The sequence below is a fragment of the Zootoca vivipara genome, chromosome 2 (assembly GCF_963506605.1).
Source record: "Zootoca vivipara chromosome 2, rZooViv1.1, whole genome shotgun sequence".
NCBI lineage: Eukaryota > Metazoa > Chordata > Lepidosauria > Squamata > Lacertidae > Zootoca > Zootoca vivipara.
Genome location: NC_083277.1, coordinates 94,640,206 through 94,663,243, shown reverse-complemented (window position 1 = coordinate 94,663,243; position 23,038 = coordinate 94,640,206). Strand labels below are relative to the sequence as shown.

The following is a 23,038-nucleotide window of genomic DNA, read 5'->3' as shown; positions in this document are numbered from 1 at the left end:
GTGGCAGTGTATCAGCATGTAAGTTTAAAGAGATGTGTAGAAACTAGCCTGGGAATATATTTTCCAAGCAATGACCTTCACCTCTTCACTTCATTCAAAGAAGCTGGGTCATGGAACACAAACTATGAAATGAAATTCTCATACAAGGCATCTATTTAGGTCTCAATTTTGTTAAACAATAATGTCATTCTGCATTGTTTGTTATTTCCAGGAAATAAAATCAAACATACAACTGATTATTTCAGGAATCTTCAAAAATACATAAGTACATAGCATAGTTTTTTTTGCTGTTATGCAACATGCAGTTGCCACCTTAACCTTTCAGTGCCAGTACTGAAGGTCTCCAAAGCCAAGAGTAAGAAACAAATACTCTGTTCATGCTTTATTCCACCATATTCAATACTTGGCACAACTGTGCTCTTAATTACTAGCACTTCATTCTCAAGTGATAACTGGGATTTCTTAATCTCAGCAAAGAGCCTACAGACAACACTTCAGTTTCCTAGGGTTCTCAGTCTCAGGAAGCTAAATTTCTCATAAAAGAACCAAGATCCTTCTACCTTAATGAGATTACCTTCCTTTGAAGCTGCTCCAAGTTCTGCTCTTAGTCTGTTTACCATCTCTAGTAGCTGATGCTTCTCTTTGCTCAAACTGCAGATCTTTCTCACAGCTTCCTTCAATCTACCTTGCCTCCCTTGTGCATAATTTCCTATATGTTGATGGGGTCCATCACCAGCCTCCATGCCAAATAACTGTTGCGTGAGATGTACAGAGTCCTCCTGAAGCTTCCTGGCCACTGAGTTCTAGAAGAATAAATGACAAGGATAAAAATAAGTGAATTTTTGGCAGGATATATATTCCATTATAATGAATAAAATCTATGCCCAAATGACAGCTACCATAAAAAGATAGCAGTCTTGAATAGTGTGTTGTATGCACCAAAACAAAAATGAAATTGCTCTAAAGGTAAGGGAACCCCTGACCATTAGGTCCAGTCGTGACCGACTCTGGGGTTGCGACCCTCATCTCACATTATTGGCCGATGCAGCCGGCGTACAGCCTCCAGGTCATGTGGCCAGCATGACAAAGCCACTTCTGGCGAACCAGAGCAGCACACGGAAACACCGTTTACCTTGTCGCTTGGAGCAGTACCTATTTATCAACTTGCACTTTGACGTGCTTTCGAACTGCTAGGTTGGCAGGAGCTGGGACCAAGCAACGGGAGCTCACCCCGTCGCAGGGATTCGAACCGCCGACCTTCTGATCGGCAAGCCCTAGGCTCAGTGGTTTAACCCACAGTGCCACCTGCAGTAGAAATTGCTCTACTAATCCAAAACTGTGTGCCATGAAAAGTGCTGAAGAGCGTCTTGAGAAATGAAGCCACCACTTTGGAGCCTACTTCTACTCTATAGCCTTCTGAAATGGGGAAACCACATGCAGAACTGATTGCCCCTTAATCTGCCAGGGTCAGAGTTGGCCCAAGACATTTTGCTGCCTGAAGTGAAGGACAAAATGGCACCTCTTCCTATTCCATGTATGGAGAGTGACTAGATGGGCAGTTGAATATTACTAAGGCTAGCTTAGAGGGCAAACAATAGGTAAGCTACGTGATAGACACAGCTCTGTCCCCCAACACTTTGCTGCTGCTTCCCACCCCAGCATCTGCCACCAGAGGCAGCCTCCTTACTCTGCCTAATGGTAGACCCAGTCCTGACTAGAATACAGCAGAAACATCATCCCAGGAAAGACACACTCCTGAGCAAACCTGCACTGTATCAGCATTTCATCTCCAATGCTGGTTCCTGAGCCTTCTGGGCACAAAATGCAATGTGCTGTCTCTAGGCTAAACATTCTAAACAGCTTGAGGCCTGTAAATCTATACCTCATTGTGATTTCTTATCTCCCCTGAGAGCAGGGGATCCCTCTTAATTATTCCACCTGTTCACCAACTTGGTCCATGATGGATGTGCAGAGAAGCACTATTGGTGACTTCTCTTCCATGGAAAATCTCAGAGCTAAGTGAGTCCTTTCTGACCCGACTTTTGGTGGCCATGGTTAGGCTGGTATAATTCAAGTTTGATACTGTGGTTGACATTATGTAAAACTGGAGGTGTCTGATGTGGAAAAAATACTTGGGAACATAGTAAAGTAAGATAAATCTTATCCCTTTCAGATTGAATAGCTGCAATTCTAGCCAAATGATTCATCCCCTACTACAGTATGATGGAATAATACACGTTACTCTCAGTTGCAACTATTATCAGTTAAATTAGACCAGCTCTCTTATGATAGTGTTCATGTATCCTAGTAGACTGGAATAACTGTGATACGTAGAGTTACAATGCCGCCTAGTGGAAGTTGATGGATAAGTACAGATTCTAACTTTTAGATTAAAATATTAGAGTGCTGTGACCAGAGAATATGATGCTTCTTACAGCAAATATATAAAAAACTAAGTATTAGCTTTATTACAAATAAAAGAAGCCCATATTCCCAACCATTCATTGGCTATTATAACTTTCTTGCCTTGAAAACATTATTTTATAATCGTAAGAGCACAAAGAACCAGCATTTTCCTACCACTTGTGTTTCTTGTGTTCTCACTGAATCCACCTGAGTATTTTTCTTTATGTTTTGCTTTTCCAAAGCAGTCTTGGTAGCAATTTCATCTGGATGCAATGTACCTGAAAAACAAATAGCAAATAAAGCAGACAGCAAGCTGAGTTGGTGCAGAATGCTAAATATTACCATAAACATGTCTCCTGTTCATATGCCATATATATACAGTATTAGGGTCAAGAAAAACAGGTCCATTATTGTGAAAAGCTGTTAGATTATTCTTTTAAATATCAAGGAAATTTACCTATCAGAATAATCATATGGCTTATTTACAGGGAAATAAAATGGCTGCAAGGAAAACTGGGTTTAGAAAATATCAATAATTTAACACACATATCCCTGATATTTCGGGACCTGTGTATAAATTCCACTGTATAAAACAAATCAGTATACTCTTTTTAGAAGAAAATTGTATTGACCTTCCAATGCTACAAAAGGTGGCTTTCTCACATGGAAAGTTCTTCCATGAAGAAAAAAAGCATGAACATTGTGATCCACATGTATACAAAATGATGACCCAAACACTGTTTTCATGTTTTTTCTTCGGCAGAAGTAAAACTCTCTTTTAGGAAATTTATCATATTTTAAGCAGTTCTGTTAACATGTTTCTCTTACTGTCTCGTCCAATGGTAATGTGGTAGGAAGTCTGAGTATTTTTATCACAACTGGATGATTTCAGAGAAGATACAGATAACTTTCCATGAACTTCAGGTGCATCTTCATTTTGTTTGTCCATGTCTTCACATTTTTTCTTCAACACTCTGATCTCCTCTTCCAAGGAATGAACATAGTCTGCAAAAAATAAAGACAACTATATCAGCCAGGTACTTTGCAGGTGTGAATATAGTATTCAAAGGCTCATTGTGTATGCAAATAAAAATTACTTCCCCCAAAGAATGCCTAATGGTAGGGCCAGCCCTGGCTAGTATATAGTAGCTACATCATTCCAAGGGGAAGGACAGGAAATACTCCAAAAAAGCCTGCACTATATCATCAGGTGATCCCTCTTAATTATCCCACCTGTTCACCAACTTGGTACATGTATACAGCTTCCCATCCATTAAAAGTATTGAGGCTATGTGAACAAATGGTGGCCTGGCTTTTGGTGGTCATGATTAAGCTAGTGTAATTTAAGTTTGATGTCATTTTTAATATTTAGGTGGCCTTTAAATAAAACTGGAAGTGTTTGATATGGGATTACAGCAAAGCAAGATCAATCTTGCTGTCTCTTTCAGTTTATGCAGTTGCAATTGTGTAATACTGTTGTTTGTGCAAGAACTGAAAGCCATTTTACCAAATGATATTCACTTTCCCCACATTTTTTTATAACTATAGGATTTATTCTCATAGGAATGTTTTGCTGTAACTATACTGTCTCAGTAGAACATTAGTTTTGGCTGTGCTGATCCTGCCCTCAAAATACGACTGCAGTGATCCCCATTTGTTCAAATGTCGCTTTGATTTTATCTATAGTACGATCATGGTAACTTTTTGCTATGGACTGAAGATCTTTGAGAATGCATTGTATGTTTCATTAGCGGAAATGTATGAGACAACTGAAATAAGAATATAAACATTTATGTTAAGATGATGATGAGTGCTAGGAGAAGGGAAGCGCCTGTTAAAAGAAAAGTGTAGAAAGGGGTATATATACTCTGCAGTTAATATTTAACTCAATCCACATTACCAGCAGTAAAAGAAACTACAGTAGCATCAGCCTTACCAGCATCTTGTGCTTCCGTTTTGCTTTGGTCAGATGAAAGTGCCTGAATATTAAGGGTCTCCATTTCTCTCCTCATTTCTGCAATAACAGATCGCAAGGTACTGTTTTGCTCTTGTAACCTCTTTATATCAGCAGAAGGAAAACCTGGTTCAGTGGTTCCTACAGTTTCCTGCATGATAACCAAACAATTAAAGAAACAAACAAGAATTACACCCTGAAAGGACTCAAGCAAGCATGTAAAATGCACCAATAAAGCATAGTGTCTTAAAGAAAAATAATTATAATGGTCTGCCATGTGCACAGTAGAAAAAGGACCAATGCTGCCAAGTATTTATGATGAATTATACTGTTCTAAGACTTGTAGAGAGGTATTAATGACATGAATGACATAACTTGAATATGTTACATGACAGCAGCCCCACAGGTTCAGGGCAATATATTGGTTTGGATCCCAAGAGGTGCTGGTGGAATGGAGTTGGCAGAAGGCATGTGCTTAGATAATCTTCTGTCTGGCTGTCATCCCCCCTTGATATGCTGTGCTATGAATGAATGATTTGAGATTGACCTGCTCAATAGAAGAGGTCCTCTGCCTCCCTATGTAGAAACCGGTGAACTGCCCTGGTGGTTCAAATACACTTTTGTGCTGGTATTGAGCAAGATAACATTCTTGAGGTCTATCTCTTGGGCAAAGTATTTGATAGCAAGGTGAGCTGACTACAACTCCAATCAATTTATGTTGTGTAGACAGGTTCTCATCTTGTGGAGCTCATACATATTTAACCAACAACGACCTTTTTCACACATAATAGCAAAGAGATGTTGTAGGACACTGTTGTTATAAAATAATATTGGGGGGGTTGCAGGACACCATTATTAATTAACAGAGAGGGGTGACAGAATTTGACAGCTGCAATACCCAGAATCTTGTTCAATGCCATCTTCCCTGTCTCCCCACCCCTCCCGCTAGGACACGACCCTGCCTGAAGGAAGGCTTAAGGATCTGCATATGCACAACAGTTAGCATAAACTCACACATTTCCCCTCTCCACCTCCCCTCCGCCCAGAACAAAACAATGTTTCCAGAAGAAGGGGGGGGGGGAAACCGCCCAAATCCAAAGTGACACTTTTCTACTCAAGTTAATAATACAGCCTATTATATGTTCTCTTACCATGAAATCTCTATCCGCTGCCTCTGTATTAGAATTGCTGTTTTATATCTTAGAACTGTATATGTCAGGACTGCTACCTTTTAATTAGAAATCCCTGTATTAGGTATGTTTTCCAGGTATATTTTCTGTATGAACCCTGTATGATCCCAACCCACCTGAACCTTGCCCTACTACCACCCTATACCCATTCAAGGACACACGGACAATAGAGGGATTAGCTGGAACAACTTTATTCAAATAAATTGCCATCCTCTACGTAGCCCACCCTTCCATGGCCTGGAGGAAAACACCTGCCGGGCGGACTTCCACCCCACGGAAATGCCAGGAACTGCCCCACCTCTGCACCCATCTCGACTGATTGCCCCTCCTGCCAAACAACAGGGAGCACCATCAGCGACAGGAGAAGAGCAATTGACATCCCGCCATCTGAAAGAAAAAGTCATCTCCCCACCCAGCTAATCCGATCACCACCCATCCTCCTTGTCCTTCCCCTCCCTCCCAGTCCAGGGATTTTCACGCAGGGACAGGAGGGCATAAAAAGGGGCTTCACCATTTCCTGGGGTTCCTTCCTTCTTTCCAGAGGCAGGTACCCTACAGCTGTAGCTTTGCATTCTGCAATAAAGGGATCAGTTTGTTTTTCCTGACAGCATCGTGTGGTCTCTGTCATTTTCCCGGCGGAGCTGAACTTAGTGCAAATTTTGGAGCTTCCGACCCGCGTCTGTCCTTCTTAAAAGGCAACACATTTTGGGGTACATTTTTCATAACACTGTTTAGAATGTTGAAGATAGCTGGATAAACATGTCAGAGAGTAGGCCCCAAAGTGTGTTTTGTTCCCAACCCTACCAATACCCTTTGTGCACCATTTAACATGCCGAGTATGTGCAATATGACTAACAGATGTCACAACACAACACAACACAACACAACACAACACAATGTTACTCTTGCTGAGCAACATTAAAAACAAAATAGAAAATATAATCTGAAATACAATTATTAAAGCATAAAACAATCAGTGATATCAAACAGAGCCACCCTTACTGTGCCTGCAAAAAAAAAAAAAAGCTTTTAAGGTGATGCCTGAACAAAATTGTGTGGAAGACAGCTGAATCTGGATCTGGATCTGGATAGGGATAAAGTTCCTGTACAGTATTATGAAATCACTAGTATCATGAAGCCCGTTAAATTAACGAGTGCTAGAATTAATTAGCGGGGTCCGTCCCCCCAGTGACTCACCCACCACCACCTCAGCCCCTCACTCAGTCCCTTCCCCGCCCCCCGCCCCAACCAGCTGCCTCCTCAGCTTCCTCTCTCCCTCCCCATTTTGCACCCTCTTTTTTCTACTCCTCTTTTCTCTCTCTCTCTCCCCCCTCGCTGGTTCCAGCTGCAGCAGCCCTTCCAACCCCCCCCCCCAAATCCACACACACTTCCAGGGACTAATTCCCCCTTCCCCCGCGGGTGCGCCGGCCCGCCCGCTCTCCTGCTTTCACCCCTCAGTAACACCTAAACCAGGCATGTCAAACCTGTGGCCCTCCAAATGTTTTGGCCTACAAATCCCATGATCCCTAGCTAGCAGGACCAGTGGTTGGGGAAGATGGGAATTGTAGTCCAAAACATCTGGAGGGCCGCAGGTTTGACATGCCTGAGTCCTAAACGATCCTTCAACCCAGCCGCCGCATCACTCGCGGCTCGCGCACGCTCTCTATCCACACCCACCTACCCTCCCTTTCCCTTTCGCCGGCACACGCCTGCCTCCTCTCCTTCCCCTCTAACAGAGAAGAAACCAGGAGGAAAGAGAGAGATCCTTCCGTAGCGCAGCAGAGGCAAGGGGAAGCCGCACACTTTTTTTTTTGGTATAGTTGTGTATATGCAAGCATGTAATCTCTCTCATGGTCCTGGTTTATCCCGTCCGAAGTCTCTGCGCTCCAAGTCCCAATGGCTGTCCATGGGGCACATGCGCAGTAGCGCAATCCCATGGACACAGGGACTGGATGCAGAGACACTTGCACTTTATTATATAGGATTCAATCTAACTACCTTTTCGAACCCTTTCCAGATTCACAGGGTGGATATTTGTATTTTGAACAGGCACCAACCACTAGAGTGCAGCAAATACATCTCTATTATCAACATTCAAAATAGTCTTTCACAATATCACTTAGCTACTGTGTGCGAAAAAGGTCATTATCAGTGAAAGCCATATGATCACTGATAGATCAGAGCCCTATCTCCTTGGAAATAGTATTAAGTGGTACCTCTACTTACGAATTTAATGTGTTCCGAACGCACATTCGTAAGTCGAAAAAAATTGTAAGTTGAATCCCATAGGAATGCATTGGGAGAAAAAATTCATAAGTCGAAGCAACCCTATCTAAAAATTCATAAGTAGAAAAAAAATCCTATCTAAACAGCATCCAAGATGGCCGACGGAGCTCCATTCATAAGTAGAAACATTCATAAGGCGAGTCATTCATAAGTAGAGGTACCACTGTACATTTCTCAGTCATTCATATGCCAAGACAGATTTAAAACTGGTGTAGGGATTGATATTACAGATGGCAATCATGGTAACACAGTACCGAGGATTTAAACAGGCTTTGGTCACACACTATCTAGCTCGCCGGCACTGCTGTACTTAGCATGAGCAAGAACCGGGAAATGAGCAAACCTCCAAGATGAACATCAAAGCTGACAGCAACTTGAAGCCAAACAGCTGCTGCAAGAAGTAAGTATTTGCTACTTACTGAAAGGCAAGAAATGAGGGACCCAAGCAGGGGCATAGCACAGTTTTGGCCTTTGGGTGTTGTGACTGGAAAGGCCCTGTCTTCAGTGCTCAGCCACCATACTTCAGCTGGCAGGGAAACATTGAGCAGAGCTTCAGAATGATGGTGATTTTAGTGCATAAATGGGCTCATGCGGCTGGAGGCAATTTGTCAGATAGTCTAGTCTCAGAATGTTTAGGGCTTTAATGGCTAATACCAACAGCTTGAATTAGGGTCAAAAGGGAACCCCAACCAATTGTACATCCACCTTTCTGGATTAAGCTTCAGCTTGTGCAGCCACATCCAGCCCGTTCCAGTCTCATGCACTTGTATAGAACTTCCATCCTGCCCCTTAGGATCAAATGGATAAGAGAAAGAGTACTTTTTGTTATCAGGATCCAATCATATGTGAGTAAAATTCACACAGGGGCATATCATGATAATGCTAAATCACTGCTCATATTTCATAGCTGAAGGTGCATATATTTTGATGACTGTATAAATTCAGGTGACCATAATTTTGTTCAGTAAATATGTGCCTGGTATTCACGTCCTGATAAGGGCCTTTAAATGGGTGTTCTCAAGGTGTCCTGTTGAACCAAAGTGAATTAAAGAGTTCTTTAATATAGATACAAAGCCTAGCCCTTTATTACAGAATTATGTCAGAGTCAAATATGCTACTAAAATAGGTTGGCAAGCTGTCAAACCACCAGAAGAAAACATCAATATAGCTTTTAGGCATTTATTAGACCTCTGCACATGACAATGAGGAATCTGTATATCTCATGGAAAGGCATTTGTTCTTCTACCAGTTTTAACCTACAACAGTTGCTTGTTTTCCTTTTCCTTTCCTTTATCTTTTTGTATCAGGGGTTGGGCTAGATGATCTTCAAGGTCCTTTCCAACTCTACAATTCTATGTCTATTACATTGTAAGTCTGTGGACAGGAAATGTTTTTGTTTTTTAATTTTTGTACAGCACTTAGAAAACTGTAGGCATAAAACTACCTATGAATTTGTATTTTTTTAAAAAACAAACAAACATGGAACTCATGCTTGTAAATTTTGTAGCCAGAGACACGGGGGGGAGGGGGGATTTTGGCTACATTCTAGGTTCAACCAGCAAATTTATTCAGATTATTTTCTGGTCTTCTTTTGTTGTAGTTAGTATAACATACCATAGTCTACTTAGTCATACTGCTAGGGTAGTTAATGACTGCTTACACTTGTCTTCCTACCAACATACCGTGTTTCCCCCTTTTTAATACGTAGTCAAAAAGTAAGCCATGGCAGGGTTTTTAATCATTTGAGAAATGTAAGACATACCCCGAAAATAAGCCATACTTCCGCGATGTGCGGAGCAAGACCACTGAGCGCCCCAACCAGCTAGCGGGACCCAGCATGCTGGCTGCAACAGGAGGAGGAAGCCTGCTGGGTCGGGTCGGTGCCCGGAAGCGGTGGCTGCTGCTGCAGCGCCGATAAAGCGTGCAGCAGTGCCGCACGGAGCACCGAGGGCACAAGCCAGCAGGACCCAGCTCCTGCAATGCCGGCCATGGCAGGAGGAGGAAGCCTGCCAGGTCGGGTTGGCGCTCGGAAGTGGCGGCGGCTGCAGCGCTGACAAAGTGCGAAGCAGCGCTGCACACTCTGTGTGTGTGTGTGTGTGTGTGCGTCCGTCTCTTTCTCTGTGTGTGCGTGCGCGTCTCTCTCTCTCCCTGTGTGTCTTTCTCTCTCTCTCCCCCTGTGTGCGCGTCTGTCTCTCTCTGTATGTTTGTGATCGCGTCTCTCCCCCCCCTCCCCGACAGAGAAAAGGTGCCGTGCAGGTTCCTCTTTGGCTCATCATTCAGCTGCCCTGGCCTCCTTGCCGAGAGCTGACGCCGCTCCTCTCCCCCTCCTTCCCGCACGGAGCACCAAGGGCACGAGCGTCAGGAGGAAAGAGAGAGGGGCTCGTTGCTTGCGGAGGGAAAAGCGTGGGCTCGTTGCAGGTTTACCTCACAGCTGAGGGGGCAGCAGGGGCCAAGCACCTTCCCACCCCTCCCCAGAGCCCAGCCCGCAGGCTGTTCCCCTCAGGAAATGCGGCTCTTCCCGTCCCCGAGGAGAGCCGCCAGCCCTGGAGCGCCTCTCTGCCGCCCGAGGCTCTCGAAAGGCCGCCTCAGAAGCAGGCAGCTCCCTTACGCCATCTCCGTATCCCGCCGGCGGGGTTACTCAACCCGTTCGGCAGGACTGCCCCCGCCCCCGCCTCTTTGCAGAGTTTGTGCAGCTTGTGCGGCTCTGCCTAACTTCTTGCGCGGCAGGCAGGCGGGCGTCCTCCCATCGGTGCGGCGAGCTTTGCAGAATCGGGTGCTGCAACTCGGAAGCCGGCCAGGCGAAGCTTAGCTGCCAATCAAAAGGACAGGGGTGTACGCAAGACGTTCTCCTTAGTTGCTTGGACCAGTTTGGTGATGGTGATAATGATGCCCTTTGTTGAATCGGTAGAATTGTAGAGTTAGAAGGGACCCTCGGGGGTCATCTAGTCCAACCCCCTACAATGCAAAAATCTCAGCTAGGTCATACATGGCAGGTGGCCATCCAGCCTCTGCTTAAAAGCCTCCAAGGAAGGAGAGCCCTTGACTCAGGATGGGTAGGAGGGGAAAGGGAGAGAATAGAAGAGGCAGAAAACGGAAAGGACCATAACAAAGTGGCAGAGCACCCTGTGCTCTGTATGCATAAGGATCCCAGGTTTAACCCCCAGGTACCCCCAAGTTTGAAATCCTGGAGAGCTGCTGCCAGCCTGGTTGACAGCAATAATGGTAGAGGACACACGTAGCATTAAAAAATCCCAGTTTCAATTGCTGCAATTGCTTGCTATGTATTATGTATTGTATTTAAATAATCTCCTTATTTTCTTGTTTCATTTAATGGATGTTATGTACATCATGTTGTGCATTATGTTACAGTATTATGTTGTAAAACCTGGATAGCTCAGTTGGCTAGAGTGTGGTGCTGATAATGCGCGTGGAAGAGAGCGCTGAGCATCCTGAGCCAGTGGGACCCAGTTGTACCGGCACTTTAAAAAAAAGAAAGAAAAAAAGACACCCCCTGAAAATAAGCCACCGTGTGTTTTTTTGAGGGAAAAAAGTTATAAGACGGTGTCTTAAAAAAGGGGAAACACGGTAGTAAACGTTCATGGAATTGTTCCCCTTCCTCTCCCAAAAATAAATAAATGTTAACATCACATTGCTTTCTTATTTGGCCAAAAGTCATTTTCCCAATAATGTTTTCATATTATATTATTATATTTCATCTGCTCATTCTAGACAATGAGATAATCCCTCTAGCCCAACTCCCTTCTAAAATATATGTATTATCCTATCCAGACACTGGCCAGGTAAAAAATAATGCTAATTCAGTCGTTAACACCAAGCACAACAGATTGGAGGGTTGTTGTTTTTACTATAATGTACATGTGCAGCCAAACATTCCTGCTTTGCTCTTACCTTAGCTAAGTGGGAAAACAAACCATGGGGTGGCTGTTTTAGGATTACATCCAAAACAAAGCCTATGGTTTGTTTATGATCAGGAAGTCAAGGGGGGGGAATGCTCTTTCCTCTTCAAATCAGAGTTTGTTTGGAGAGAAACAATCAGTGCTGGTTAAGATGTAACCCTAATCCAGCTGTTCTGTGGCTTCATCCCCCACTCAACTGCTCATCCACATTGAGATTTTTTTTTATTTTAAAAAAAACAACCTTCATATAGACTGAGTTAGTATAACATAAGAATGTGGCCATTGTGTATTGTTTCATACAGCAGTGTAAGTATACTTTCTTTTCTAGGCAATTCCTCAAAAAAGTTTATAAAGTTTATTTTGGATTAAGGAAGATACACCCAGGAAGGTGATGAATGGAAGATAAAAGGGTCCTTTGTGAGGGGCAGAGCAGAGAGGATCTCCCAGGGTGGGAGGCTGGGGAAAGAGGGGGAAGCTCCCAGGTAAGAGATGGGAGGTGTGTGTGGAATAAGGGTTAATATATAATTGTGACAGCGGGTGTTGTATCCATTTTATCTCTCCCTTTCCCTTCTTTTCTATTCTCTCTCTTTACTCTTGTTTTATCTCTTTTCTATAGATTAGTTTGGCTTTTATTGTATTTTATGTTAAAAACTTTCAATAAAACTTGATTGAAAAATAAAGTTCATAATCTTTTGGATCTGCTCAAGTGTAGACTCCTCAACATGTTTCCTACATACCACTCCAAAATAGAAAGCATCCCCTGATAACGGACTGTAGCACTATCCACTACATTATTTAAGGAGGAAGCTCTGCAGAGAGATTTCAGGCCGCTTTCTATTTTGGTTGTACATAAACGGCACTAGAGCCAGTTACTCACACGCTACAATCTTCAAGGGCAGAGGGTAGCAAGAATGACTCTGCAAATAACAAAAAAAGCTACTTCTCCTTCAGCTTATGTCAGGAAATGCAAAGCCTTTCAAAAGCAACCACAACACCATGCAAGATTAAAAGTAGGAGATGCCAAAAATTAGCAGAGGCTACCAATAATCTAGCTCTGCAATCACATTTTCAGAAATTGCTGAACAATTGCTTAAATTAACTTTAAGCTGCAATTGCTTGTCTAACCATGCAAAATAATAAATTTACTAGAAAAAAATCCATTTTTAATTCATCCCTATTCAGAACAAGAGGCTACAAAACCTCCCCCTTTTAATGCTTTGCTTAGACCGTAAGGGCACCAGGACTTCCTGTCTACTTTGCACTGTCTTATAAAATTCTCTCAAGGCTGCATCCAGTGCTGCACAATTCCCACATTGGAAGTACTCCTGCACAGGAAACAGTGCACAATCATTCTTTAAGTTATCAGCTGTGGAGAGAGTGTGCTTTATTGCATGTACACATTGTGCATGTACATTGGAAAGCCATGTCTAGTCATGACTTTCCAATGTCTGCAGATGCAGTGAAACACAAATATGTGCATATATAACATATGGCCAGTGCTCCATTAGGACAAATTAAGCACTGACTCACCAATATATCCGCTATCTACCAGCCCCTACCTGCTTGATTTCCTACTTACAACTGTCCAGGGGGTAGCACTGTCTATTAGCTTTTTCCTCCTTAATCCAAGTTTTGCCCTTGTAGAACTCGGCAGAGAGGAGGATGGAGAGAAAACTAGAAATAGCTGGCTCTTCCTGTCACTGGCTATTGTTGCTCTCCCTGCCTTCTGCTCTATGAGTCCCAACTGGCACCAACCACCACTGCATGTGACATGAAAGCTGCATGCCAACACCATGTGGAAATGATTTCACTGCATTTTGTCACTGTTGAGGTTGTTCTCATATCCAAAGTGTCCCACAAAAACTGTGTGTCCTTGATCACAAAACAGGCTAAAAAATTTCTTTAAAAAATTGCTTCTCTCATAGAACTAGCCCTGACCATAAAGTGAGTTGCCTTAGGATTAGTTCAGTTTAAGGAACAGCAATTAAGTAATTTTAACCTGTCTCACTCCTTTTGGCATGTGACCATGCTTTCGAAGTTCCTGAACAGCTTGGTCCCTCTCAAGTGTTACAGAAGATAGGACCATTTCCATTTCATGCAATTTCAGTTCCTTTGCCTGTAGTTCAGCAGTAACCTGCAAAACAAAATGATGGCAACTTGAGAAGATGTTCTTAGAAAAAGAACACTTCCCTAGCTTCTAGTAACTTCAATATTATTTTATCGCCATCAGACAACATACTATGTTTAATCTCCCTTACCCTTTGAATTAAACTCAATCCAAAGTGACCATCTACATCCTGAATGGAAAGTATTGTGGAAGAGTTTTCCAAAAACGAAAGAACATACCATTGTTAAATCAGTAAACAATTCACTTCCATTTACCCAAGATAAAATTTGGCAATGGGCTATTCATCAAGATGTATTCCTTATAGATGGGGTGAGGAATCTCTGGTCCACAGGCCCACCCCATTTGTCCTGCAAGCCACATTCACATGCCAAGCACTTGCAAATCATATATGATGTGTCAGGTGTGGGTCTTAGTGATCAGGCAGGGATATAATGAATTCAGATACCCAGGATCCAAGTTGTTAAGGGCCTTGTAAATTAATGTTAGAAAATTAATGTTAGAACTCTGAACCTGGTCCAGCAAGGTATGGGCAGCCAGTGCAAGCTTTTGAGCATTGGAGTTATGTGCTGGCAGCTGACTGTCCACATCAACAGTCCAGCTGCAGCACATCGCACCAGCTGGAGCCTCTGAACTGGGCCCAAGGGCAGCCCCACATAGGTTTGCCTTGCCACCTGCAAACTGCATCCTATAAAGTTGTAGCCTAGTTTTTCCATCCTGTGTTGTATCTTATGTTGCTCCTTCTTTCCTCCTCGCCTAACTCTACTCTCACCTGCAAGCAGAAACAATCCTCATGCAAAGAGCCAGCTAGTGCTATATTGAGATCAGCTTGGTGCTATTTATCTAAGTTTTAAAAACTGATCCACTTTTGTGCATTATCTGGGTCAGCACAGACTGAATATGTTACAGGGAGAGAGTGCCAATTCCTTGGGTATAGTGGAACCCCTCAAGTATTTGCTAGAAGCACAAAAGAATGACAAGTCCAAAGGTATAAAATCTCCCCTCATGAAATATGCCTCTGCTAATGCCCTGTGCTAAGCTGCTAAGCAAATGTGACACAGTTCTGACCTGGTCCCTAGCTGTTGACAGGTTCTGTATTAGAGCCTCTGATTTCTGATATTGATTCCTTTCAGCATTCTCGTAACGCCGCTGCCAGTCCAGCACGATTTGTACTTTGGCCCTTTCCAGACTCTCTTCTCTCTCAGCTGCTAATGAGAGCTGCTGTTTATACCTAAGACAGGAAGAAATGAAGCGACCATTTTTTAAAATAATAATAATGGGGGGAAATGAATTTAATATCTATATTTTAATGACACAAAATATTCAACAATTTTAACCCTTTACAACTGAGGTGTGCAGCATATAAGGCAAGAACCCCAGTCCATCAGCACCCAGAGAAAGCAAAGTGTGAGATCACCACTGGACAGAAGTTCAGTGGGTGTCTATGAGCCCCAGAACCTTCTTTATGGTAGCCCCACTGTCTATGGAATGCTCTCCCTAAAGATCATCCAGCCTGGAGTTTACATAAACATATTTTTGGCACCCAAAACCTTTATTTTTCTTTCAGGTCTTCAGTTGTTAACATTTCTAGTTCTACTGTTATGGGATTTTTTGGGCTAATTAATTTTTACTGGTGACTACACTTACATTGTTGGGGGTGGTGGGTTTGATGATTGTGCGTTAACTTGTAGTGGTCCAGTTGAGTATCTAATGTTTTATATTTTTTACATTTATTCTACTGGCCTGGTATGTATAGCACCCTAAGCAAAAATTTTGCTTAGTGGGAATATATGATCTTCTGGAGGGGATGTGGCTGGTATGGAGAGAGTTTAACCATGATCCCAGGTTTAGACACCATGATAAGCCAAACATGCTTACATGTTTACACTAAGCCATAGCTGGCTTAGCATGATGTGCAAACCAGGTCACTGTTACTGAACTGTATAAGTCTCTTTGAAACTCTGGTGTAAAGTGATGAATAAATCTAATAAATAAATGAATAAATAATACTAATACTGTACTAGTACCAATGCTGAACTAATACTACTAGTAGTAAATGGCTGAGTATGAATTTGAACCTAATTTCCCCCAGTACTAGACTTACATCCTGACCTCTATATCACACTGGTTTTCTGGATAACTTAATCACTGGATGATCTTAATACTCATGTGACCACCCATTTTAATATCAGGGTGGTTAGCAGACCAATTGCTGGTTGCCCACAGCCATAGTACATCATTGAGTATGCGTGCCTTCATGTCAACCTGCATGCTCAGCTCTTGCTTTCTTCTGCCTTAAAGCCTACTGGCTCTCTAAGGCAGAAAAATGTCAGGGAGCTAAAAGCACTGCAAGATATGCCATGAGTCAGCCCCCACCCCCTCTCCCCTGAGTTGTCTGTGGGCAGAGAGCCAGAAGTCACCAATATTATGTCAGACAGTGCACCTGCCTCTCTTTTTCCCTTCTGCCTTGAAAGGTCAGTAGACCTTTAAGATAGAAGGTCAGTACCATTCGCACAGCCTCATATGGAGTTCAGTTTGCCCTGGGTTTTCCTTCTGTGAGTGAAGGGCAAACACAAGGATGAACCTATATGATCTCCTCCCATGGCAAAGTGACAGCAGAGAATCAGAAGCAAGACCACCCATCTTATTGATGTGCAAATCATCCACAGCATTACTGGCACATGCCTGCCCCAGGTCCTTTATCTGTCTTCAGACTACAAGGTCTCTCTCAGTTGAGGCTGGACCATCTAGTGTTAAAAGCAGGTTTTGCTCCAAAATAAGCAGTATCCCCTTAAAGCAGGTGGTAGCGCAACCCTTCCTGAAAAGACCTTTCTCATACCTAGGAGGACTTAACAACTATAGGTGAGTGTAAATATCTTTTTCCTGGACCAAGTACTCAATTGAGTGGTGGCTGCCTTTGGTTCATACTGATTTTCTAGCTCCATTTCAACTGAGATTTAGGCCTGATTTTGGCACTGCCTTGGTTGCTTGTGGAATGACCTCTACCAGGAGAGAGATGGGGGAGTATGAACACCCAGTTAATTCACCTGGATCTAACAGGGGCTATCAGTCTCTCAGGGGTTACCAATATCTTCAACCATGATCATTCTGGAACTTCCATCTGTATTGGACATGGGCAGTACTGCATTGCATTGATTCTGTTCCTACCTAGATGGCCATTTCCAGAAAACATTGCTGCAGGAGTTCTGCTGGGCCCTGTGGCATTTGCTTTTCAGGATCCCACAAAGTCTCATCCTTCCCCTCATTCTGTTTAACATCTACATGAAATGGCTAAATGAGGTCATTCAGGGATTTCAACTGTATTATAATCAACATACAGATGACATGCAACTCTTGTATCCTTTTTCATCAAAACCAGGTGAGGTGGTGGATGCATTAGATCAGTGACTAGTTGACGAAATGGACTGGGCGTGGGTTAACTAACTGAAGCTCAGCCTCAGCAAGAGAGGTACTGTTAGTAGGCAGTTGAACTGTCCAAATGACTGGTGTTCAGCCTGTTCTGGAGAGTGTTGCATTCTCCATAAGGATCAAATTCTCTAAAGCAGGGATGGGGAATCTCTGGCCTGTGGGCCAAATTGTGGAAGGGTGTACCGTGTTTCTCATATTATAAGTCATGTCTTATAATCTTTTTTTCTCAAGAAAATAAGCCTATGGCTTATTTTCGGGGGGTGTCTTATTATTTTTTTAAAAAAATACAGTATGGTACCTCCCCTGTCCGGCGCCCGGAACTGGCTGCTGCTGCACTGCTGGGCGCGTTGTCGGCGCTTCAGCAGGGCACGCTGCTGGGTCCCGCCGGGTCGGGGCTTCACACGGCGTGCGCTGAGGCTCTTGCCGGATCCCGGCTCAGAGCAGCGTGCGCTGCGGCTCTTGCTGCGTCCCGCAGCGCCAGCGCCAAGCGCCAACCCAGCAGCGAGACCGGCGGGGACCTGCAGCGCGCGCGACAGGAAGAGGAGGGACCAGTGAGTGGCAGCCGCGGCGGCCAATGAAGGCTCGGCCGGGTGTTTTTTGTCGTTGTAGCTGCGTCCCGCTGCGTCCCTCCTCTTCCTGTCGCAGCTCGGCGCCCGGAACTGGCGGCTGCTGCGCGCGTTGTCGGCGCTTCAGCAGGGCACGCTGCTGGGTCCCGCCGGGTCGGGGCTCCACGCGGCGCGCGCTGAGGCTCTTGCCGGGTCTCGCCGCCGGGTCGGGGCTCGGAGCAGCGCGCGCTGCGGCTCTTGCTGCGTCCCGCCGCCGGGTCAGCGCTTGGCACGGTGCATGCTGCTGGACATTTTGGAGGGGCAGCAGCAGCCGATTCCGGGCGCTTACAGGCATCTTCCTCTTCCATGGCGCCATCCAGACCTGCTCCCACCACTACGGCTTATTTTTGGGGTATGTCTTATATTTCTTCAACTCAGGAAAATCCTGCCATGGCTTATTTTGTAGGGATGACTTAAAATATGAGAAACACGGTACACCAAGATCGATCATGAAGAAAGATCGTGAGAAAACACTGGTTTAACCAGCTCACAAAGTCACTCACCTTTCAATATCTTGTAGTATGCTAGACAGTTGTGCTCTTAGCTTCACCTCTTCTTGTTGCAGCGCTTGAATCTGAAGGTCTTTTGAAACTGTCTCCCTGGATATCTGAGCTACTTGAGAATCCCAGCTTGTTTTCAATGCCTCCAGCTCTTGTTCAAGTCTATGCAAATATATAGAGAACACAAGTCTGATTACATTAATGTGGTTTTCCATTTTAAGCAAAACAAACAAGCAAAAGAAAAAAACACTGAACAATAGTTCAGCCTCATTTATGCAAGTAGCCTGAGGGACATTCCAAACACCAAAGGATAACAGACTTCTCAGTAAAGTGAAATTGATATAGCATTACAGTAATATAGGAAAAGATAAATAATGCAGGACTGGTGTGGATACATATAAATTTAAGATAACCAAGGTAATGGGTTCCAGTGTATTACATATGCAAACAGGAGGAGTAAGCACTTGCCATCCAAGTGTATTTTTCCAGACAAAGGCTGTTATATGTTCTACTAGTGTCTTTTATAATCAAGAATTGGTTCTCACGCACAAAATGTAACCAACTAATTGGTTCCTGATTTCATCTGGTTTAAATGAATCTGCAATTTCAGATGTTTCATCACGTTAAGTTGTTTTTCATCAGACACATGTTAGATAAGGAAGAAGAGAGCAAATCCCTGGGACAGTAGGAAAACACAGTTCTTCCTTCTACTCACACAATCTTCAGTATGTATTCAGATAAGTATTGCTTTTTAGAATATAATGTATTTCATTCAAAGAGATTCAATAAGCAGCCTGTGTGTATGGGTTCCCAATGCCGAAAGATCCAAACCAATCAAAGTAAGAATCCAATCCTGATTTTTGTTCATATTCTTTAAGAACAAAAGCTTTAATATACAGTATTAGTAGGACTACCGTAGGTTGCCTAGAGTCAGGCAAATTCATGGAGGATAAAGTTATCACTGGCAACTTGTCATGATGGCTATATACTACAGACTCAGAGGCACAATGAGGAATACTGCCCACATTTCCAATCTGTAGAGTTCCCAATAGGCATTTGGTTGGCCTGTATAGAAAAAAAAATACTGGAGAAGACAGGCCTATAAAATGATCCGGTAGGGCTCTCCTTAAGTTCTTATGTTGTTTTTAATAAAAAGTTTAGATAATAGAAATGTGAAAGAGTTTTTTAAAAAAATCAAAAGTGTTATTGAAACAGTAAATTCAAACATTCATTCTCATAATACAGATATTTCATTCATCCTACGAAAATAATAAGCAGTAAGCTTAAGACAAAGAAAATAAAATGTGTCTTTACATAATAAAATGATAATCTATGGAATTCACTGTCACAATATGCACTCTGTTCTTTAGGGTATTTTAAAAAAAACATCAGGCAGTTATGCATCTATCAATAGCATTGATAGATGCATAACTGTCTGATTGAAAAAGCTACTTTATTCCACTGCATCATGGATTAATAGTAAGAGACAGCAGGTATCACTACCCCTTCCGCACATACACAATGTAATAAGTGAATTGCATTTTCAAATGTTCAGTTGATTTACAGGCTATGAAGTAACCATTTATACAAACCACATATCTTCCTTACCAGTCAGCTAATACCTTCCATCTAATTGGTGAGTGCTGTCTCTTCAGAACATTCAGAATGTTCTGTTGTAGGGAACAGGATTTGGTTTCTCTCAGAACTATAATTAGCAAGACCACACAGGGCACCGTGCTTTCAAAAAGTATTGGCCTATGTAGAGAATAGACACAAGAGGCCTAGTTTCTACAGTCTGCCACTAGTTTAGTGAGTGATCCAAGTTAAATCCCTATAAACAGGAATACACTCCAGCTTTATTAGAACATACAATCCAGAACACCTGATCTCCTGTTTCCCAACTGAAGTCATCTCTCAGGCATAAGTGAATTATGTCTCCAACAGAGACCAATACCAGTAGTTTCAGATGGAGCATGAAATGAACAATTAAAGGCCAGCAATGACTATTTTATTTAGTATTCATACACCATTTTTAATTTGCAGAGGTTTGCATTCTGTATTGTGCTTATCCTATGAAATAGGCTCCTCATCCTCATTTACAGTGAAGAAATTGCATGAAATAATAGCTTGTGTGGGTCTGCACCACAAAGTTGCTTCAATTAGCCATTGATGAATCAATCTTCTACTATATGCTACTTTAACAGAAAGTTCTTATGCTTTCAGATTACACAGCATCCTAAAACACTTAATTCAATGAAGGGAAAATACAATTGTGCAATCATTATTTCATAAAATGACTGGCTCACACTTCAAGGAAAGAATTCTTAACCAATTGCACTAGTTATATTGTCTTTTAATATCATTTTAATCTCAATTTGTCCAAGTGTCCCCTCATCAGGGCCGGCTCTAGGTAGAGTCCCGGTGGCGCGGGGCGGCAGGGCGCTGGGCCGGTAGGTGGGGCGCTGCGAAGCCGCGTGGAACCCATGCTGCGCCCTGCGAGGGCGGGGGCGCCGAAGCGATCTCCGCCCCTCAGCACCAGGGCGCCCGACCTGCTCGAGACTGCCCTGCCCCTCATGTGAAAACTACTGTACATTCCTAGTCCTTTTTATATGCCTTGCCTCCTCTGTACTTTTTCTAGTTCTGTACTGATTTTTAAATACATGTATGACAGATTTTGACAGTGCTAATATATATACTGTAAATGCACACACATTTATCTAACACTATTGCAAGAGTTCATAATATTTCTATTTTCCTATTAGTTCTGAGCTTTCTGTTTAGCATTATTATCATAGTTGCACACATAAAGTTAATGTCTCAGTGAAAAACCCACAATGACTTGACATTCCCTAAAACACCTCCCAGCTAATGCAGTTACAACACAGTAAAAAAAAGAAGGGGGGGGGGAGATTATAGTGCTTTTCTCATGGTTCCATATACAGGGTGATATCCTTAAATAATTCAAGAGTACAGTATTGGTGAAACGTAGTTTTGTTTTTTTTAAGGGGGAAAACACAATACCAAGCTTTTCCTATCACACAATTTTGCTTGCATACACATTCTTCACTTTAAGTACCTACCCACTTTATTTAGATGCTGTATAAATATTATTCATTTGTTACCAATTCTTCACTATATCTTTTGGCTGCTCTCCTGGACACGAAAGCTCATGCCAATGACAAACTTAGTTGGTCTCTAAGGTGCTACTGGAAGGAATATTTTTATTTTGTTTCTCCTGGACACAATTAGGCTGTTAAATTCTATTTCCTTCAAGGGGATTTAAGGAGCCTGTGTAAAGCTTGCAGCTCTTCAGTGCCAAGAACTAAAAGCAAGCTCCAGTATCTCCTGTGCATGAGTGCAAAGCACTTATGTGTATGCATCGGAGAGGGGTTGATATGTATTTATACCCATCACCAGAGCTGAGAACCTCATGGGGTGACACTCCAGAGGAAACCTTGGCCTTCAAACAGGTTTTTCTAGGGGAGCAAGTGGTGGGATTCCTGTAAGAAGGTTTCATTGTACTTGATAAATTTTAATTGCTTGAGTTGATTTTACTGGCTATTGTCATAGCTGCCAAGTTTTCCCTTTTCTCACGAGGAAGCCTATTCAGCATAAGGGAAAATCCCTTTAAAAAAGGGATAACTTGGCAGCTATGGCTATTGTTTTATAATAATTTTATGCTATTACCTGATCTGACATCATGAAATCAATGAAAGGTGAGATAGAAATTTAATTAATAACTAAGGTGGCAGCTGAAACTTCTCCTAAGCATGAAAAAATATTCAAGTGTAGTACTTTGGACCACCCACCCCAAATTAGATTTGCTACCCTCTGATCTGTAGTTTCTTTCTGTAACTTTTTCCATTTTAAAAGAAATATGTGATGTGTGTAATATCTTTGCTATCTTCTGGTACGGCTCCTTGATCACTGCAGATGGTGACAGCAGTCACGAAATTAAAAGACGCCTGCTTCTTGGGAGAAAAGCAATGACAAACCTAGACAGCATCTTAAAAAGCAGAGACATCACCTTGCCGACGAAGGTCCGTATAGTTAAAGCTATGGTTTTCCCAGTAGTGATGTATGGAAGTGAGAGCTGGACCATAAAGAAGGCTGATCGCCGAAGAATTGATGCTTTTGAATTATGGTGCTGGAGGAGACTCTTGAGAGTCCCATGGACTGCTAGAAGATCAAACCTATCAATTCTTAAGGAAATCAGCCCTGAGTGCTCCCTGGAAGGACAGATCGTGAAGCTGAGGCTCCAATACTTTGGCCACCTCATGAGAAGAGAAGAATCCTTGGAAAAGACCCTGATGTTGGGAAAGATTGAGGGCACTAGGAGAAGGGGACGACAGAGGACAAGATGGTTGGACAGTGTTCTCGAAGCTACGAACATGAGTTTGACCAAACTACGGGAGGCAGTGCAAGACAGGAGTGCCTGGCGTGCTATGGTCCATGGGGTCACGAAGAGTCGGACACGACTAAACGACTAAACAACAACAACAATCTTCTGGTACATTTGGTGGATTTTGATTTTTAAAATTTTCATTTACCACAGTTGGCAGATCTGAAATGCGACACAAGTGGTTTTATTTTTTGCCAAATCGTTTTTATTGATTTTCTGAATTT

At 42.8% G+C, this 23,038-nt stretch overlaps 1 protein-coding gene across 5 annotated transcripts in view; it reads right to left on the bottom strand.

Moving 5' to 3' along the window:
* The window catches only part of CCDC57 (coiled-coil domain containing 57), a 50,974-nt gene that overhangs the window by 13,029 nt on the left and 14,907 nt on the right, over positions 1-23,038 (bottom strand). For all 5 annotated transcript variants that reach the window (XM_035104301.2, XM_035104300.2, XM_035104303.2 and 2 more), the window contains exons 8-14: positions 18,416-18,574; positions 14,947-15,109; positions 13,753-13,887; positions 4,343-4,511; positions 3,235-3,411; positions 2,581-2,684; positions 575-803 (exon numbers count right to left, since the gene is read on the bottom strand). In XM_035104301.2, coding sequence (XP_034960192.2) covers positions 575-803; positions 2,581-2,684; positions 3,235-3,411; positions 4,343-4,511; positions 13,753-13,887; positions 14,947-15,109; positions 18,416-18,574 — 1,136 coding nt within the window. The remainder of the gene's footprint in view (positions 1-574; positions 804-2,580; positions 2,685-3,234; positions 3,412-4,342; positions 4,512-13,752; positions 13,888-14,946; positions 15,110-18,415; positions 18,575-23,038) is intronic.